Source organism: Equus przewalskii, chromosome 9, assembly GCF_037783145.1.
Source record: "Equus przewalskii isolate Varuska chromosome 9, EquPr2, whole genome shotgun sequence".
Classification (NCBI taxonomy): domain Eukaryota; kingdom Metazoa; phylum Chordata; class Mammalia; order Perissodactyla; family Equidae; genus Equus; species Equus przewalskii.
Window position 1 is genome coordinate 18,281,000 of NC_091839.1, and position 19,681 is coordinate 18,300,680.

The following is a 19,681-nucleotide window of genomic DNA, read 5'->3' on the forward strand; positions in this document are numbered from 1 at the left end:
TTACAGCAGACAGAGAGTTTATTCACAAGGCAGCCAAGTGAAGAGGTGAGAGAACAAGTCTCAAATCCGCCTTCCCAAAAATGGGCACTCAGGGATATTTATGGGGTAGGAGGGCAAGGCGGTCTGAAGTGTGGGGATAGATAATTGGAGGTGAGAAGAGGTGAGATAATTGATCTGCACAAGCATAGTCAAGGTTCATGGCTCTTCAGAGGACGCATGTTCTCAAAATAGTGGTCTTAGCATGATCGGAGGGTGGAGTTTTCAGCCTCGTGACGTCAAAAAAGGTCACTTATCAGGCATCTGCGTGGGCCCAGTTGGTGGGTTGGTGCACTCAACCTGTGTGAACTGGACAAGGGGTCCTAATTCCTGGAAAACAGCTCAAACGTCCATTACCACGGTGACCCAGGCACCAGGGAGCTGTTATCTGTAGGAACCTAGTGGGAGACGGATAATATATTGCCTAAGCAGCACAGCTAACGTGGAGGGGGGGGGGGGGCGCAACAACTAAAAGCTATAATTAATAATTGTAAAAGAAATATTTGAATTACTAGCCACCTAATCAGTAATGACTATCTGTTTACTGGCGTCACTTGGGGGCCAAAATTGAGGCCAGAGAGGAGGCTGGGACAAAGACCTAGGCAGGAGAAGACAAGGTTTGAGCCAACACAGGGCCCAAGAGACAGAGAGGAAGAGACAGACAGGGCAGAGTGACAGGGCTTGGGGACTGATGGGGAAGGGTTACAGTACCAAGGGGTCTGGCCTAGTGACTGGATGTATGGTCAGCTGTCCCCAAGATGGGGACGTGGGGGAGGCGCTGATTAGCAGGGGAAGATGGTAAACTCAGTTTGTGATAAAGTCGAAAAACCTCTCACATCAGAGAAACTGCCAGGACATTCGGGGCTCGGACCACTGGGTCCTTGAAAATGAAACAGGCTGAGGACCGCGATTCCTGGTTAAAATCCTAGAGTCCCTGACTTGCATCATTGGAAATGACAGCTACCATCTTGTTCTTTGGCATTGTATTTCAAAATTGCAGCAAGAGGAGGAAAAAAATATGTTATCAACGGCAGCACCGGGAGATCCGGCTTGAGAACGGAAAGATGCGGAGTCGGGGGCTAAGTGCATCCTTGACCCCACAACACGGAGCAGCCGGGAGTCCAGATTCTCGAGGCCTGAGAGATGGGACTAGGGGCCCAGACGCTTGGGTCAGGCCCTTAAGGCTTTGGGAGTGTAGCGACCACGGGGGCACGCCAGAGACCAAGGCGTCCGGGCCCCTATTTATTTTATATTGCACTTCAGGTGAGTCATTGGTAGGGAAGCGAGGGTCAGGCAGACTAGATGCGACACGTCAGTGGATCCGAGGAGTGGTCGGGCACAGCCCGCTGCGTCACACTGGGAACATCCACTCGTGGGCTCCTGTTCCATACTGCAGAAAATAGAGGGCGGGCATGAGAGGGACGCCATACTGCAACTCCCAGCAGGCCCTGGGGCGTCCCAGGCTGAGTGCTGGTAGAGTTGCACCCCCCAGGACCTCATGGGAAATGTAGTCCATTTCCCGGAATCCTGCAACAATCACGGTGGGGGGGGGGGGGAGAATCGCAGCAAACACGGCGCAGAGGAAGAAGGGAAATGTAGTTCTCCAAAGACGAGTAGTTGTTAGGCCCCAAAGGCTCTTGGAAAAAAATCGTTTTCAGCTGAGAAAGCCCGGATAGTCAAGAGAGGTGTGGTTCTAGGACCCGCTGCACAGGAGTTTATGGAAGCTAAGAGGAAAGATGGCTCTAGGTCCAGTGCAGGAAAGGAGCCCAGAAGTTCTCAGGAGAGATATCTCAGCTCAGACGAATGGAAATACCTCCAGAGGCTTATGAGAGGAAACATTCCTGGGGCAGAGAGGGGGCCAAGGTCCAGAGGCTTGTAGAGGAACATTACTCAGGCCAAAGGGGTAGCCCAGGGCTCTAGGGTATCCACCAGGACGGACTTCGTGGCCAGAAGGCTGGCTTAAAGTCCCAGAGGCTCATGGGAAGGGGATTTCAATCCCGGGAAGGACACACATGTGCAGCAGAGGCTCACGGTAAGGGATTTCTCCCACTGGAAAGATACTCAGGGCCGCAGAGACTCGTGGGAAAGGGGTTTCTCCCACGGGAAGGATACTCGGGGGCCGCAGAGACTCATGGGAAGGGGGGTTTCTCCCACGGGAAGGATACTCGGGGCCGCAGAGACTCATGGGAAGGGGATTTCTCCCACGGGAAGGATACTCGGGGGCTGCAGAGGCTCATGGGAAGGGGATTCCTCCCACGGGAAGGATCCTCAGGGGCAGCAGAGGTTCAGGGAAGGGGATTTCTGAAGCCAAGGGTCCAGAGGCTCGCAGGAAAGGGTCATTTAGCCCCAAGAGGGATTCTAGGCCACAAAGGCGCTCAGTTCAAAGGCTCGTGGGACATGAACTTCTCTGGGGAACAAGCATCTAGTGCATTTCCAAGCGAGTGCACCTCACCTGAATCGCCTTCAGCTCCTCCTGGAAGCGGAGGATAAGCTCAGGCCCATTTTCCATGGTGGGAATGTGGAGGTGCTGGGGAAGACAATGCCGTGAGGACGGGCCTCCTCGCCCTTCTTCCCATCTCCAGTGGCAGCCCCTCCTCACCTTGCCTTCGTACAGGATTTGGTGCACAGGGCAGACCTGGCAAGCGGTGCCTGAGCCAAAGATTTCCCGGACCCGTCCTTCCTCCAGCGCCCGCAACACCTCTTTCATGGTGATCTTCCGCTCTACCACGCGGAACTCACCCTGCAGGCCAGAGACAGAAGCATAGGAGTCCAGCCTCTCCCTCCCTAAGGATGCTGAGAAAGACAGAGAGCCAAGCGAGGGAGACACACACCCAAAGAGAGGGGGGCAGGGACATGCCAGTGTGCCCCAGCCCCATGATGCTCTGGGCCCCCAACACAGCAGCATCCCACCACTCCCACTGCCCGAAGACACCACGTCCTCACCCAGGACTGAGCCAGGTCCAGCAGACTCTGTCTAACCACTCCAGGCAGGATGACACCGTCCAATGGGGGCGTCACCAGTTCCAGCACTGGATCAGGTGTAGGGAAGGGGGTGTTACCCCACACCCTCATGCACACCCTCCCATCCTCTGAGGAGGCCCCCACCCCCAATCCCTGAGACCTGCAGTCTGCTAGGAATTTATGGTACCACCCACTTCCACCAGGGCTTGGGTTGGGTCATGGGTGGGCTCACCCCCATCCTCGTGGGTCCAGTAGACGAAGATGTTCATGGTTCCCACCTCAGTGAGCTGGTGGTCAGGCCCATACAGCCAGAGGACCTGTTCACAGCCCTTCCTTTTTGCCTGCTGTTGCACAAACACCGTGGGCGCATAATTCCTGGTAGAGAGCAACATGGATGACCAGGGCAAGGGACCCCCATCCTTCCCCACTGTGGCCTTAGATGGGTCTTTAAGTACCAGGGCTGACCCTGCTCTCCCCAACTCACAGCCCTCCAATGACTCCCCAGGGCCCCCGAGACAGAATCCCTGGGCTGTAGCTTGAGGTCACGGCTCTAGGTTGTCCGTCTCCCCTCACCCCCCTTTCCCCACTCTCCAGATCACAAGTGCATCACTGTTTGCTTTGCTGAGATCACTTCCTTACCCAGCTCCCCAACTGACCAAACCCCCAAGTGTCCTTCCTTCAAAACCACCTGTGATGTTGCCTCCTTTCACAGCCGTTTCCAACCCTCAGGCTGGGTTCCAGGCCTTCTCTGGGCTCCCCCAATAAATTAAGCCCCCTCGATGACTTCCCATATCATCCTTTCAATACTGTCTCACCCAAAGCCGACCCTTCACCTGGTCACAAGCCACCCATGGCTTCCTACCACCTTGGGATAAGATCCCAGCCCTTCAGTCTGGTGTTCAGGGCCTGTCCTGGTCAGTGACTACTTGTTAAGCCTTTTGCAAAAACCAGACTTATTTTTCTTTGCTGCCAACTTCTTTTTTTTTTAAGATTTTATTTTTTATTTTTCACTCCAAAGCGCCCCAGTACATAGTTATGTATTTTTTTAGTCATAGGTCTTTCCAGTTGTGGCATGTGGGACGCCGCCTCAGCATGGCCTGATGAGCGGTGCCATGTCCACACCCAGGATCCGAACTGGCAAAACCCTGGGCTGCCGAAGCGGAGCTCGAACTTAACCACTTGGCCACGGGGCCGGCCCCTGCTGCCAACTTCTGTGACTCTGCCCCCCCAGCCTGTCCCCACACATGTGGCCCCCAGGATTAGAAACTGTTTACCATCTTTTGTACCCAGGAAATCATCTCCTTTCTACCCATCACACTCAGCTGAGGTGTCACCACCTCCTCCGTGAAGACTTTCCCAATGCCCCAGTCACCTCCATCAGAGCACATGCTGCCCTAGATATTAGGACTCCCACAAGCCTGGGAGGCCCTGGAGGGCTGGGCCTGGATCTGACTCATCTGTATCCCCAGCACAAGGGCTGGACCCTCAGGAGACATCACAAGATGTGTGTTGAAAGGACCTGAATGAACTACCAGCTGGGGCCACACTTGCCGTCCCAGCATACCCTTACACCCCCACCCAACCTGATCACCATGCAGGAGCCCCTTCCTACTACTGCAGGAGCCAAGGCCCCTGGGGACAGAGAGTTACTCAGACAGTTCACACACAGGGTGATGGGCGCTGGAGGCCCAGGGGACTGTAGAGCTGGGCCTGGGGGCACCGGCAGAGCCTGGGTGTTCAGGGGAGGCCACCTGGGGGAAAGATTCATTTCTGGAGGCTTGGGGGGGGCGATCCTGGTTCCCCCACTGACCTCTACCCAACCCCTTCCCATCTCTGAGACAATCTGTCCACAGCACTTAGCACAGACCCCCCTCCGCAAGTCCCCCCCACACATTGCCAATGACATCACATCCCAGTGTGCGAGCAGAGCTGTCCCCAGCCATGAGAAACAGGAAGGGAAGGACAGGAGACATCCAAAGACACACCCCAAAGTGCAGGCACTATACCCTGTGTCTCTGAGTCGGGTGCACCAGACTTTTGGGGGTGGGGGAGGGACTACTTACCCCCCCAGCTTGTAGTCGCCGACCCCACCCACCCAGGCTCGGATGAATGTCGGGTCAGCCAGGAGAGAGACAGGGTTCATGATGCCTCCAGGGAAGTATGAGCCCACGGGGCAGAGAATGACGTACAGCAGGGCTTGTGTGGAACAGCTGACACCTAGAGTGGGCTGCGATGGGCAGGGGGCATCAGGGACCACAGACCCCCCCACCCGGGTCTGGTTCCCCAGCCCCACCGTACGCCCAGTCCCAGGAGGCAGGCCCACCTCATTCCCGATGAACACAGGCCGCACGTAGAGGCTGGTGCCAGCACTGCCAGGAACCCAGTCCTTGTCCACTTCCACCAGGCGGCGGATACACTCGAGCAACTCGGCCTTATCAAAACTCTGGGTGGGATCCAGATGAGTCAGGGGGCCCTCACCCCACCCCATGCCCTCCTCCCCCAAAGCTGGCCAGGGCCCCTCACCGGCAGGCAGAGGCGCAGGGCCGAGCGCAGCAACCGGTCTATGTTGAGCCAGGGTCGGAAGAGGCGCACCCGCTGGTCACTGCCTCTGAATGCCTTCATACCTTCAAAGATCTGTGGGGGACAGGTGGGTGGGGGGCAGAGACCACCTAAGACAGTCATGGAGAGACAATGAAAGACACCAAGACAGAGACTAACACACGAGGATACAGACACAGAAGGATGCAGACACAGGGAGCTGGGGAGACACTAACATGCTGAGCACAGTGACGGAGAGAGAGAGAGAGGAAAGAGAGACAGATACAGAGACCCAGAGAGACCTGAGAAAGCAAAGGACAGAGATGAGAAAAAGCAAACAGAGAGACCCAGAGACAGAGGTACAGAGAGAATGCCCTGTTTAAACCCTTCCCAGGTTACTGCTACTATTTCTCAGGAACGATGACTATGTGGGAGTGATTTTTTTTTTTTTTTTTGCAGGGAAAGATTCGCCCTGAGCTAATATCTGTTACCAATCTTCCTCTTTTTTTTTTTCCTCCCCAAAGCCCCAGTACACGGTTACATATCCTACTTATAAGTCCTTCTAGTTCTTCCATGTGAGCCACCACCACAGCATGGCTACTGACAGAAAGGTGGTGTGGTTCTGAGACAGAAATGAACCCAGACTGTTGAAGCAGAGCACACCAAACTTTAACAACTAGGCCATCAGGGCTGGCTCAGAATTGATGTTTTTAAAAAGAGTCCTTGTGTTTTAGAGGAAGACTGAAATGGCTATGGATGAAATAATACAACATCCAGGATTTGCTTCAAAATCATACAGAAAGGGGAAGAGAGTGGAAGTCTGCATGAAACAAGATGGTGCCCAGTAGGTGCTCACCGATGGAGGAGGGTGATGGGGGAGGGGGGATGTTATATTCTTCTACTTTTATGTTTGAAACTTCTCATAATAAAAAGTTTTTTCAAAATACAAAAGGAAAAAATTTGATCCCCACCCCACCCTGTTGTGTCCCCTGGCCTTGGAGGCCCCACAAGATCTGGTCTCTCTCACCTCAGCCTCCCATACTAACAACGCCCACTGGGTCCCCACTGTTGGCCACTTCCTGCTCCCAGGTTTTGCACTTGGTGGGTCCTCTGCCAGGAAACTCTCCTCCTTGCTTTTACTTCATGTCTTCCAATTCACCTCTTAGGGCTCAGCCCTAATGTTACATCCTTCACGGTGTTACGTCCTCATCCCCGGACAACTCAAAGCAGCCTGATTTCTGCCCCATGCTTACCTTTTTCCTTCTTCACTGTTGGCGTCACTACAAATGGGAAGTGCCCCAGGGTCCCCTGTGTCCAGGGCAGTGCTTGGCACAAAGTAGGTTTTTGTTGAATGAGTGAATAACTGAATGCATGAATTAAGAACGAAAAAAAAAATTAAAAGAATAGGGGCAAGAGGTGTGAGGGGGAAGAAGCTTTATCAGATAGTAAAACAGATTATAAACCTACAGTACTTAAAACAGCGTGACACTGATATATGAGTAAACAGAATGAACAATGGAAGAGACTAGAAAGTGATTATAAAGCAATGGGGGGAAACATGGTTAATTCAATTAAATAGTCTTAGAACAACCAAATATCCATCTAGAAAAAAGATATTAAATTGGATCCCTCCCTCACACTTCACACTACAAAAAAATTCCAGGTGGATTAAATATTTAAATGAAAAAAAATTAAACCATAAAAGCTATAGAAGAAAACACAAGATAACTGTTCTATATCTTGAATTGGCTATGGTATTCTAAATATGAGAAACCACAGGAGCCAAAAAAAGAAAAGATTGATACATTCAACTGCATAAGAATAAAACAAACTAGGGAGAGATTTTCAACTCCTATCACAAATGGTTTATCTAACATGTAGAGTACTTCAACAAATAAATTTTTAAAAACCCACCCTGATAGAAAAAACAGCCAAGAAAATGGACAGTTCACAGAAAGGAAATAGTAATGGCTCTTATGCTTGTGAAAAAATGGTCAACTTCATAACTGGGGTGTGTGTGGGTGGGGGAAGGCAAATTAAAATCACTTTGAGATACCTTTAAAACCACTCAGGAGATTGTGAAAGATCTAAAAGTTTGACAAGGGTTGTCCAAGATATGGGGTAAAGAGGCTCTGCTGGTGAGTGTGGAAACAGATACAACTTCTGAAACAATGGATATGGCAATGCCTATAACAATTAAAAGCACACATACCCTTTGACCCCATGGTTCCAGAAATTGAAAAGAGATAAAGATACACTTGCACTTGAAGGAAGTGATGTGTTTACTAGATTGTTTATTGTAACATTGTTTATAATAGTACTACAAGAATAGAAACAACCTAAGTGTCCAAGAATAGGGGATTACCTAAATGAGGCATTGTTAGGATGGAATACTATGCAGCAGCAAAAAAGAAGGAAAAAGTTCTTCAAGAGCTGTTCAGGAATCTCCAAGGAAGAAAGCAAGATGCCAAACAGTGAGTGGACAGGATGCTACTTTCTGTGTGGCAAGAATGGAGTGGACCAATTATACACATCAATGCTGATATCCAAACAGCAGAACTCTGGACGGACATGGGAAGGGGTAATTGGCGCTGCCTCTGGGGGCGGGCAGCTAGGTCGCTGGGAAACTGGGGGGTTCTATACCCTTCTGTACATTTAGAATTTTGAACTGTGTGACTATATGACTCATTTTTTAAAAAGATGTTTTTAATTAAAAAACACCCTGGATGGTGAAGTGGTGCACCTACAACATGACTGACAAACATTAATGTACCATTGAAATTTCACAAGATTGTAACCTATCAATAACTCAATAAAAAAAAACTGAAACAAAAAACTGACGTAAAAAAAAAAAAAAACCACCCTGGATAAGATTTAAAATTTAAAGATACAGGGAGATAAGGACATAAAGTAGATTAATGGTTGTCAGGGGCTGGAGCAAGGGGCATGGGGCACGACTCCTTAATGGGTATGGGGTTTCTGTTTGGGGTGATGACAAAGTTCTGGAACTAGACTGTGGTGATGGTTGCACAACACTGTGAATATGCTAAATTGATACTGAAATATAGGCTTTAAAATGGTTAAAACAGTATATTTTATGTTATGTGTGTTATTATCTATGTGTATTATTACCATGATAATAAAAAATAACAATACAAGTGGTTCACTTGTCATTCCACGCGTGGCCCAGAGTGAGGATGACATGGGACGTGACTTTCCCGTGCCTTTGGCTGGCCTCAGTTCCCTAGATGAGAGGGATGGCAAAAAAGTATGTTTGTACACCAGGGCCTCCAAACCTCTTCATGTGCACTCACTCAACTGAAGGAAAGGTACTGGGTCCCCAGCTGGACGACAAGCTGCTGTGTTGGGCTGAAAGGAGAAGTAAATAAATGGTGGTCTCCCCAATCCCGAGGGCATCTGTGGACAGAATCCCGACTGTCTGTCAGTATCTAACTGCCACCGAAGGTGTGTCTCCTCTGCACAAAGTTGACTGGTTCTAGTTAAATGTCCAGAGTAGGTGAGAAAAAAAACTCCTCAAAATTCTGGGGGAAAAAAAAAAAAGAAAGCAAAACACACCCAATGTCACAGAACCCTGCCCCAGGGACAAAAATTAGTCAAACGGCAAAGCAGCTACCAGAGCTGCAATATGTTTACCTAAACCTTGTCCCAACTAAAGTTTCCTAAGGTAGACTCCGCTTCCAGCCTTAGCTTTAAGTTGTAAGCCAAATGCCTCCCGGGTCTCTCTCCTCACTGGCCCCTCACCAAGTCCGGCAAAGCCGATCCGCTCCTGAGTCCCTATCTGGGGACAGTCCCATGCTCTACCCGGTCCCTGGCCAAACCCCTGAGCACCCTCACCAGCCCTCCTTTGCCCTCTCTCGCCCAGCCTCCCAAAGCCCTCATGTCCCTGAATCTCTCAGCCTCGTCCCCTCCAGGCCATCCCTTGGCTCCAGCCCCAGCTCAGGCCCGCATCTGCCTATTCTCTTCTCTCTTGACCTTCACCCCAGCCTGACCTCCAGGCCTCCAGCTCATCCTCCACATGGCCTGAGAGGGGTCTCACTATACCCAGAGCTGCCCCTGCCCCTCCCCTGCTCAGAGCCCTCCACGGCTCCCACTGCCCTTGACAAGGTCTTAGCCCCTCAGCTCCTCTGTAGCCCTGATGACATCCTCAGCCTCTCCCACCACACTCCAATCCAACAATTCCCCCAAAATATGCTGGGCTCTTCTTGTACTACCTTTGTACTGGCTGGCCCCTCTCCCTCTAACATCCTAAGCTCCCCTCTTTGCCAGGACAGACCCCACTTTCTTTCAAGTTAGAGGTAGGATTCGGTTAGGTTCCTCTTCTGGCCCCCCACAGTGACTCAGCTGCCTCCATCAGAGCACAGATCTCACTGCGCTGGAGCCAAAACATGGAGTTTTTAAGTGAAGAAACTGGGTCTGCTCATCTCAAGGAAACTGGCATCACCCAACACGGGGCCTGGAACATGGGAGGCCTCAGAAAATGCATGATGAAGGCATGGAAAGAGGAAACACACAAAACGCAAACCCAGGAAGGTGGCCCCAGCAAGAGACACAGCAGGAGGGAAGAGATGTAGAGAGGAATGGGAGAGAGGTCGGCTGCCATGCTACCTGCATTGAGTAGTGAAGGCCGGAGCAGGCCGGGTGCAGCATGAGGTTCTGGAAGGGCTGGATTCGGGGCTGGCCCCAGCCTTTCTCCTCCTTCCATTCCACCATCAGCATGTGGTCAGTGAATATCTTCCCAAACACCAGGGGCTTGCTGAGGTCAGGCTTCTGATGAGGCGCCTGCGTCATTTCCAGCTGCAGATCTGCAGCCTGAGAAAAGACAGGGACACGGGGTGTCCTAGAATCCGGCCACAACCTCTAAACTGAAAAACTGCAACTCCCATGAACCCCTGGAGCTAAGACCTAGAGAGTAGAGGGACCTGTAGCCCCACGGGCTTCTGGGACATGCAGTTTCACTTCTCTCCCACTAGCTAATGGCAGGCCATTAGGCTACCCTATTGCCACCCACCTTCACCTTTGGGCCCTGGACCTTCTGCAGATGCCCAAATCTAGCCCCCAGCCCTCTCCTCCCTCAGACCGAGGAGTCCCAGCCCCTCCTCCTTAAGATGCAAAAGTATATCTCCTCCTTTCACCTTGAAGTCGGACGAGGCATATCTTCTGGGACCACACAGAAGCCAAGTGACAGGGAGAAGTTTTCGGGCGCAAATCTGGGGGTGGGGTCAGAAGTAAGAAAGGTCGTGAGGCCAGGAGAGAGAGAAGAGGGCCCTGGCACCCCTTTTGCCACCTCTTGCACATAGGAGGTCCCTCTGGCCTGCTCTGTCCCAGGTCCAGCACATCCGAGACAGGGCATGTGGCCCTGGCCAAGACCTTTTCCCTGTCCTGATCAGCATGCAGCAGCAGGATATCCTGAAGGAGGCCAAGTCCCCTTTATGCCCCTACAAGGGCCATCCCTAGAAAGAGTTGAATCAGCCCCCATTCCCTCCTCCACGTTGGGGCAAAGTCAAACGCAGGCACCTCCCACCCCGGGGAACTTTGGCCCCAGCCCTGAGAGCAGCTCAGACCGAAGACGATGAGGGAAGGTGTGCAGGTAAGTGAAGCCCTCCCTGGGGGACCCAAATCCTGACAAGAGTTCGAAAAGTAAGAGACCTATGTATAGATCATGCTCCCCAGGAATAGCCCCCAGCCCCCTCCGCCCTCAGACCCAGGAATCCAAGCCTTTATTCTTTCAGGGTATTCGATCAACTCGGCTCAGATTACCTGAAGCTCCTAATCCTACACCTTGGACATCAGTGATTCCAATTTTGTTCAGATCTCAGGGCTGAGGGGCAGCTACATGGACCTGGGGGCCACCCTAGTCGTCAACAGATACTGCTCAGATGAACACTTCCCTTGTGGTCCTGGCCGGGGCGAGCAGGGGAGAGCAGTTCTGGCTGTGTCCAGCAGGGTGGCCTCTCCCCAGTGTTCTTTGCCCTCACAGTGCCTCTTTCTCCAGCCCGGCAGGAAGGCAGCTGGCTCATGAGGATGGGGGAGACGGAACAGCCTAGCCTGCTCCTGCCTTGTGAGCTGGGTGAGCTGACACCAGTCAGTGAGAATGGACGTGAACGGCCGCAGTCGCTGGTCGGTAGGTGAGTCATGGGGAGAGGGGGGCTGCAGTGCTGCAAAGTCCTAAAGTCTGAGCCATGAAGTCTGAGGAGGGGCCCTGGATGGTGTGGGGTCCAAGGGCTTCTGGGATGATCAGAGTGTAGGTCCTTGGTATGGCCTCTAGGTGGCGATGTGTAGCCTGCCCAAACCCGTGGGTACGTTTCTGTCCAGCACAGGACACTCACAGTATGGAGAGAATACGGACACACGCGAGAAGCCAGCCAGCATCTGGGTGGGAGAGCGGCCCTCAGAGGGAGCCAGAATGGATAACGATAAAAGAGTATGAGAGGGAAGACCATGATTGTGAAAATGACAGACATGCAGCAATAAAAACACAAACATTAACAGACAGAAATCAGGGCCAAGAGATGTCAAAACAGATATGATCTTAAAGAGAGAGAGAGACTGAGACAAGAGACAAAGGGAGAGAAACTCAGGCAAAGCAAAACCTGGAGAAATCAAGAAAAAACACTGAAGGGGGACATAAAGAGAAGTCATGAGAGAGAGAACAAGGGAAGAGGAGAGAAAGACGAAAACCAGACTTCAGGTGACAGAGCACAAACTGAAAGGGAGATGCAGAGAAATGAAGAAAGACTAGGAGAGACAGCGATGCTAACATCTGGAGAGAAACTGTCTCAGTGTGACTTAGATACAGAGATACCCAGGAGGGAGAGAAAGCAGAGGCAGAAAAACACACCCACAAAGCAGAGACAAGGTGCTGGGCTCGGGGTCCCATTTATAAATCTGCACTGGCCTTAGAGACCCTGTCACACTAGGAGAAGCTACCTTCACCCTTCCAGGATATTTCTCTAGGGACAGGGGTCTTGCCTCAGCTCAGAGAAGGTGCCCCACCAGGTGACACCCCAAGCCACAGGGATTGGGCCCAAAGGAGACTCTCAGATGGTAGATGGGCTTTGGGACAAAGAATGTACAAGGACTGGGGCTGAATTAAGAAATGGAGAAGGCGTGAGGCGGAGTGCCAGGGCAGGCCTCTGTAACAAGATGGAGCCTCGTCCAGTGTCTCATGACAGCCCAGGACTGCCGCCGCCACAGTTCAGGACTGTCCTCCCATCACGGCCCAGGAGTGTCACCATTAAAGCCCAGGATTGTCACTGATAGCTTAGCACTATCCTCTACATGTCAGGACTGCCCTGAGAAGAGTCCCCGTCGCAGTGGAGGGCCACCCTTGTCTCAGCCTGGGACTGTATCACAGCCCCAAACTGTCCTTGTCACCGCCCAGGATAGATCCCGTCACATGTAGAACTGTCCCATTGGAGCCCAGAACTCTCCCATCACAGACCAGGACTGTCCTACGACAGCCCAAGACCCTCCACATCACAACCCCCAGACTGTCCCTGTCACCGCCCAGGACTGCCCCATCACAGCCCAGGAGTGTCGCCATCAAAGGCCAGATTGACCCAGTCACAGCCCAGGCCTGTCACCATCAGTCACCGGGACTCCGAGAAAGTAAAAATCGAGCCTGTTATCCATCAGATAAGAGTCCCAGATAAAGTCAGGTGCAAAGTTAACAAGTAACCCTTCTCCCAAGGTTATGCTGCAGCTGTCAAGAGTAAAGACTTCCTTCCTTGAGTTCTTGCTGTTTCTTTCCTCACTGAGAAACCTTGGCTGTATTCATAGACTCCTGGAAACTGCTGGTTGACATCCGATCAGTAAGAACGGACTGTCCCCCTCCCTCTCTGGAACATCCGTCCCTTTGATAATGAGAAGCTGCCTCGATTGCCAACTCCCCGGGTGCACAGCTTCTGATAAGAGGTTTTAGGAACACAACCTCCCACATCTACCTTAATCTTTAGTTCCAAGAAAGTATGGTCTCGGGTCCAATTCCCAGTCCAGCCCTGAGGCTGAGCGCGGTGCCTTCATCCTGGCCCCGCCCCTCGAGGTCCTGGGGGTCTGATCCTGGCTCCCCCACAAGCTGACTCTTCATCCCCCTACCCCAGTCACGTGCCTCTCCCGTTACAGTCTCCTCCTCCATGTTTCCCTCTTCATACCTCCCATGCGCGTCCCCTTCCCACCATTTACCTCCCCCTCCCCCCATCAAGCCTCGTGCTCTTTTTCAGGGAGCCCCCTCCTCCTCGGCGCCCCACAGCGGAACCTGAGCGCCGGAGGAACGGCTCCAAGCCGGACGAGTGGTCCTCCCGGAAGTGCGCCTTCCCGCGGGGTTCCCCTGCCCTCGGCGCGGGGCCGCAAACCCACCTGACCCACAGAGGCTGTTGCCATGGTCGACGTGGCGGGTAACTGTCCTCTCCCCGGACGCGGTCCCGAGGAAAGACGTCCCGGCCACGCCCCGCTCACAGCCCCTCCCGCGGGATGGCCGCCCGCCCGGCCCCCAAGGCGGGCCCGGCCTCCCCAATTATAAGGCGCCTGCCCGGGGCCGGGCTCTGCTGCAGAGCGCATGCGCTGGAGCCCGTGCCGCGTGGGGGGGGGGGGGGTGGAATGGAAACCCACCCTCTTCCCATCCCCCCACCCAGGATCCTTTCCCGCCACGGTGATACAGAGCGAGAGAGCCCGTGCAGCGGTCCCCAAAAAGGCATTTTAATGGATACTGTCATGAAGCGCTAAGGAGGAGAAGCAGCCCAAGGTAAAAGAGTGGAAAGGCCGGGGGCAGAAACCTCCGCACGTCTCCATCCCTTAGAGAAAAAGAAAAGCTCACTAGATTTGTCGGCGGGCGCAGATCCCATGGAAGAAGGCACAGATGAGAAAGGACCCCTCAGAGGGTGGCAGGTGGGGATGAAGGGGTTGCGGTCAAACCCTGTTTAAAGGTAGTTTTTGTTTCCAGCGAGAAGAATTATGTGTATTATTCTTTGTACCTGTTTAAGACATCAAAACACACACGGTTCACCAGGGCTCCTTGCAGTCTCTTTCCTCCGTGAGGCCCGAAAACTTTCGATACCCAAGCGCCCCTCATCAGTGAGCCTCTAAGAACAGCCCCGGGAGCAGGATTTCCTGGCTATGCCCCTTCCTGAGTGACACCCCAACTTCAGGACCCCCCGAGGCAGAGGGAGCCAATTACAGCCCCTCAGGATCCCTCTCATCTCTAGCAATTCAAAGCCCGCATCCGTGCCCCGTATTTGGCACTCCTCGGTCACGGTGCCCCCAAAATCTTCAGTGGTCAGAGTTCCCTCCACTCCCGCATCCACGTGACACCAAAATCGTGTTCCTGCTGAATCCTCAAAGGCCGGTTCCTCGGCCATTGTGCCTCCGTAATTCTACCCTGGGACGTTTTGCCCCCCAAACCCTGTCCCCGGGTCACCGTCCCCCAGCTCGAACAGCCACAGGCAAATTCCGATCCCTCCCGCTCAGGGCGTCGCCCAGATTTCTTTCTTCTTCCCCAGCCCTCCTCCCCCAGCACCTAGCCTGGGGCCAAGGGGGTGCGGCGCCCACTGACCGCGCCCCTCCCACTCGGCCAATCAGCGATTGCCGCACACCCCCCGGCGCGGCCAATCCGCAGCAGCTCTGCAGCTCCACCCCGTCGCCTGGGGGACTTGCCAGGGACTGGACCCCCGGCCCCACCTGGGGAAATCCAGGGTCCTCGCTTCCCTTGCCGAGGAGTTCACGCCCCCCAGTTTCCTCCTCCCCCAAACCCAAGAGTCCCCACCCGAGCCTTCTCTTCCCTTAGGACTTTTGGCTTCGGCCACCCTCCTACTATACAGGCAGCGATATCAAAATAATTTTCTTCGAAGGGCCAGGAATAAAGACGAGGCCTTTTTGCGTCAATTCCTCCATTATCTTTTAATTAGAGTTTAATGTACTCTTCCCTGCGGGCCTTTTAATTAGCGCACAGCCAAAGCCGACCAGCAATACTTTTCCCAGGAACCCCTGGAGACCGGCTCCTGCTGCAAGGCCTGCCGGGAGTTGAAGTCCCTTGGGTGGAGGCCACGCGTGGGAGCGCGTGGGGCGGGGTCCTGGTGTGGCAGGACCCATAACGGGTGAAAAGTAAATGGAATGATGCCCTCCTCCTCCGGGCTGCAAATTGCTTTATGGGGCCCTGTGGGGTGGATTGGCACATGGGAAGTGGTAACATCCGGAGGTGCACCTGAGCGGCAGCGGGTAGAGGCTGGAATTTGGGAGACTGAGTTTGGGGTGGGAGAGTCCTAGTCAGTGAGGCCCAAGTGGAAATGTAGGCAATCAGGAAGGCATGGTGGGGGCCTCCACTGGGGTGCCCCGCCTGGCCTTGCGCCCATACCCCAGCTCCGCACCCCCGGTCACAAACAGCTCGATCCCTGTGCAGAAGTTGGCTTCAGACGCCAGGAAGACGGCGGCAGCCCCCACCTCAGCTGGCTGGCCCATGCGGCCCAGGGGCTGGGGAGAGACAAGGCAAAAAGGAGGTCAAGGGGAACCCCCTTTGCCACCCCCCAAGCCACCCCCGTAGCACCTGGCTGTGGCCCCCACTCCCACCTGGGCCAAGGTGCCCTCTCGGACGGTGGCGGCGGGGTCAGGCGTTGAGGCTGCCAGCTCCTCCCACAGTGGGGTCCAGATGTTTCCTGGGGAGATGCTGGGGAAGGGAGAAGAGGGGATCAGGGACTTCAGCCGCCAACACTGCCTCTCAGGCTCCCTCCCAGTCTTCCCAGTTCCCCCAGGGGGTTCTCAGCCCACTTGGAGCTGCTCACCAGTTGACACGGACGCCATATTGACTCTCATCCAGGGCCAAGGCTTTGGTCATGGCTGTAACTGCGCCCTGCAGAAGACGGACAGATGGGGAGAAAGCTCAGGCCAGGGAAGAGAAGGCTCCTCCCACCCTCTCCTCCCACCCTCTCCTCCCACCCAGGGGACATCAAGCAGGGGCAGCAGAATGGGAAGTCCTGCCCTCCTGCAGGCTTCGTGGGGATGCACCAGGCTCTTTTTCTGGGGAGACACAGGTTATTAGGCCTCAGGGCTGAGGCCCCGAGCCACCAGCTAGGGAGTGAAGGAAGGGGCGGGGTACCTTGGTGGCCACATAGGGCACCGCCTGGGACTGGCCAATGGCCCCGACGAGGCTGGAGATGTTGATGACGTTCCCCCGGCTTTTCCGCAGGTGGGGGAGGGCGAGCTGGGGAGACAGGAGGCAGAGGAAGCACCCCAAGGCCCCCGGATCCCCTCCAGCCCCATGGAAACCCAACCCGAGGTCTGGGACGACAGGCCCCCTCCCTGACTCGTCCAGTAGTTGATCTGGGGGCCTTGTAGGGACAGCATGAGAGCTCCAGCGCGCACCTGCTGGAACTGGTCTGCCCCAGGGTCTCTGGGTCCCAGCGCTCGAGGAGTCTCTCCTTGTCTTGAAGGGACTTTTTTCTTTGCCTCTTCTACTGCCTGCCTCACCCCCTCTCCCTCCCTCTCTCTTTCTCTCTCTCTCTCTCTGGGTCTTTGATGTTACTCAAACGCCTGCCTGTATCAAGATAGGAAAATGCAAGATGGCTGCATATTTTACAAAAACAGGAGGAAGCTCTTCTCTCCATGGAGGGGAAGATGGTTGCTCTGAGTTTCAGGGAGACCTCTGTGGTCAGAAAGTGATGGCAGAGGGCCTCCCGAAACGCACCCCATATTCGGCCGACTTCTCCCCTTCAACTCCCCAGCTCCCTGGAGATCCCTAGACTAACTCTCTCAGCTCTCTCCCTCTCCTGTTCCCACCCTCCCTCTCCGCCTCTCAGTTCTTTCACTACACATGACCTTGAATAAATTCATGTTTTATCATTCCCCCACTAAAGAATTATGAACCAAGCCTGCTGCCCTAAGGGGTTCTCACAGTGGGGATCAAAATTAATTCCTGCTCCGGCTCACCCGACCAGCCCTTTCCAACCTTCTCTACTTGCACAGAAACAGCCTCTGCCCCATTCTCAGTGCTTCAACATGCCCTGAGTATTCCAACCTCAGGGCCTTTGCACTTGCCCTTCTCTCTTCTTGGAACACTTTTCCAGAGATAGCCATGTGACTCACTCCTAGAGTGACTGACCATCCCGGCATGCCTAGGACTGAAGGGTTTCTGGGCACATGGGACTTTCAGTCTGCAGTTTCGGTGCTAAACTGGGACAGTCCAGGTAAACCCACTCCCCCAGCAACTTCAAATCCTGTTCAAATCTCACCTTCTCAGGGAGGCCTTCCCTGACCATCCTATTATTTTTTAATTTTGGGGGGAGGAAGATTGGCCCTGAGCTAACATCTTTTGCCAGTTTCCTCTATTTTGTATGTGGGACGCTGCCACAGCCTGGCTTGATGAGCAGTGTAGGTCCACACCCGGGAGCTGAACCTGCAGACCCCGGGCTGCCAAAGTGGAGTGCACAAACTTAACTACTACACCACCAGACAGACTGGCCCCCGACCTTCCTATTTAAAATGGCCACCTGCCTACCCCGGGTGCCCATCCCATTTCCTGATTCCTTTTCTCCCTGGCACACACCCCTTCTGACACACCATCTATATCTTTCTTACTTAGTAAAAATAAGATACCAAAAGATTATCTTTTGAATGAATAAATTAATTGAGCACCCACTATGTGCCTGGTCCTGTTCTCAGCTCTTTACACCAATTAGTTTATTTAACCCTCACAACAAGCCCAGGAGGTAAGATGGATAGCCCCATTTCACAAGCAAGGAGACTGAGGCACAGAAGGGTGACTGACACTCCAGTCACTCACTCACAGAGGGTCACGTGACACCCGACAGAGCCCAGATTGGCGGGCTGGGTGGTCTGAGACCAAAACCCACACCACGAAGAATTTCTGACAACTCTAAATGCTAAGAACTTTAAGATTGGGGCAGGAGTGAGGGGAGCCTGTCGCCTTGGGGGCGGATTCTAATGCTCCAGCCTCCTCCTCGGGGACCACCCCTCCTTCATCCCTTCTCCCCTCGCTCCCACCAGCCCGGAAAATGACCAGGGGCTCACCCAGCCCCGCCCCCAGGCCCTGCCCCTCCCATCCCAGCCACTTAGCCCCACCCAGCCCCGCCCTGCCAACAGGAGACCCACGAGGGCTGAAACAACGGTTCATTCATTTGCCACCAGCCTCCCAGCACTGGGCACACAGCTGGCGCTCAATAAATATTTGTCCCACACTCCCTGCGGCCCCTTCCAAGCCCTCCTTCCAGAGCCCTCCAGCGCATTCCTTGGCGGGCGTCCTCCCCCACCTCCTAAGGTCACACAGCACCTAGTGTAGCTGGCTGGACTCTCACTGACCTGACTCTCCCTCCCCGCCTCCCTTCCCCGTTCTCCTGCTCGTCCTGACAGCCTCACTCGGGCCTGACTCCGTTTTCCCTCATGTTGGGGTTCCGGGGTCTGCTTCTCACTCTCTTAGCTCTGCTGGGAGAACCCCACCGGCACCTCTTAAATCGACCCGGCACCTCTTAAATCGACCCGCCACCTCCTTGGGCGTCTCCATCTCAATGTCTCAAGCGTAAAACTCACCCCACTATCGCCCCCCAAAACCTGCCTCTCTCCCTGGTTCCCAGCCTCAGACGTGGGGCCCACACCCAGCCAGCGTCTCAAGCCAGAGACCTGGGAGTCTTCCGGAGCCTTCCCTCAGTTCCTTGTCCCATCCCATCCATCGCCCAGCCCCAGCCATTGTGCCTTCTCAGGATCTCTTGAATCTATACATTGCTCTCCACATCATTCAGTCCTTCAACAAACATTCACTGGAATGAATTATGTGGCAAGGATATCGCAGGAAACTAGACAGGGAGAGGTTTCTGCCCTTGAGAAGCCCATGTTCTGTGGGGGAGGCAGCAGTAAACAGATACATGGGTGCATTATGGAATGTGCCAGAATGTGATCAGGAATATGAAACAAGACGCAGGGCAGGATGAAGGGATGGGAGTGTTGGGCTGGGTGCAGTTTCAAATGGGGAGCTCAGGGAGAGCTTTGAGAAGGTGACAGCTGAGTGTTTTGAGTCCATGTGTGAGCTTAGGGGATGTCTTGGAGAAGACCATGCCAGGCAGAGGGAAGAACAGGTGCAAAGGCCCTGAGGCAGGACCAAGCCTGGTGTGTTTGGCGGTGACAAGGC

At 53.9% G+C, this 19,681-nt stretch overlaps 2 protein-coding genes and 1 long non-coding RNA gene across 10 annotated transcripts in view; 1 reads left to right on the forward strand and 2 right to left on the reverse strand.

Annotated features, from left to right (window-relative positions):
• Positions 1 to 15,083, reverse strand: BCAT2 (branched chain amino acid transaminase 2). Of its 8 annotated transcripts, XM_008523833.2 has the most exons (12): positions 14,969 to 15,083; positions 14,369 to 14,525; positions 10,689 to 10,763; positions 10,162 to 10,365; positions 5,521 to 5,631; positions 5,321 to 5,440; positions 5,061 to 5,224; positions 3,230 to 3,372; positions 2,980 to 3,065; positions 2,636 to 2,776; positions 2,489 to 2,563; positions 1 to 1,426 (listed from the first exon to the last, which is right to left on the reverse strand). In XM_008523833.2, the coding sequence occupies exons 4-12, from the start codon at positions 10,342 to 10,344 to the stop codon at positions 1,388 to 1,390; spliced, it is 1,062 nt and encodes a 353-aa protein (XP_008522055.1). In that variant the 5' UTR covers positions 10,345 to 10,365; positions 10,689 to 10,763; positions 14,369 to 14,525; positions 14,969 to 15,083; the 3' UTR covers positions 1 to 1,387. The 8 variants fall into 8 exon arrangements, with proteins under 8 accessions (XP_008522055.1, XP_070414274.1, XP_008522054.1 ...); XM_070558173.1 differs by having other exon boundaries at positions 5,061 to 5,440; XM_008523832.2 differs by having other exon boundaries at positions 14,369 to 15,073.
• On the forward strand, positions 11,023 to 15,432 carry LOC139073532 (uncharacterized). Its single transcript, XR_011522360.1, has 5 exons — positions 11,023 to 11,143; positions 11,549 to 11,681; positions 13,247 to 13,367; positions 13,776 to 13,949; positions 14,187 to 15,432. It is a non-coding gene; the product is annotated as an uncharacterized lncRNA (long non-coding RNA).
• The window catches only part of HSD17B14 (hydroxysteroid 17-beta dehydrogenase 14), a 14,206-nt gene continuing 9,945 nt past the window's right edge, over positions 15,421 to 19,681 (reverse strand). Inside the window, exons 6-9 of the mRNA XM_008523835.2 lie at positions 16,640 to 16,744; positions 16,326 to 16,393; positions 16,114 to 16,210; positions 15,421 to 16,017 (exon numbers count right to left, since the gene is read on the reverse strand). Of these exons, the coding sequence (XP_008522057.2) occupies positions 15,844 to 16,017; positions 16,114 to 16,210; positions 16,326 to 16,393; positions 16,640 to 16,744 (444 nt within the window). The 3' untranslated portion in view covers positions 15,421 to 15,843. The remainder of the gene's footprint in view (positions 16,018 to 16,113; positions 16,211 to 16,325; positions 16,394 to 16,639; positions 16,745 to 19,681) is intronic.

Coding starts and splice junctions, on each gene's coding strand:
- BCAT2 (XM_070558171.1), bottom strand. CDS start 13,935: ATGGCAACAGCCTCTGTGGGTCAG. Junction 3,066..3,229: donor CTGGACCCACGAGGATGGGG/GTGAGCCCACCC, acceptor CACCTGATCCAG/TGCTGGAACTGGTGACGCCC. Junction 1,427..2,488: donor AGGAGCTGAAGGCGATTCAG/GTGAGGTGCACT, acceptor TATTTTCTGCAG/TATGGAACAGGAGCCCACGA.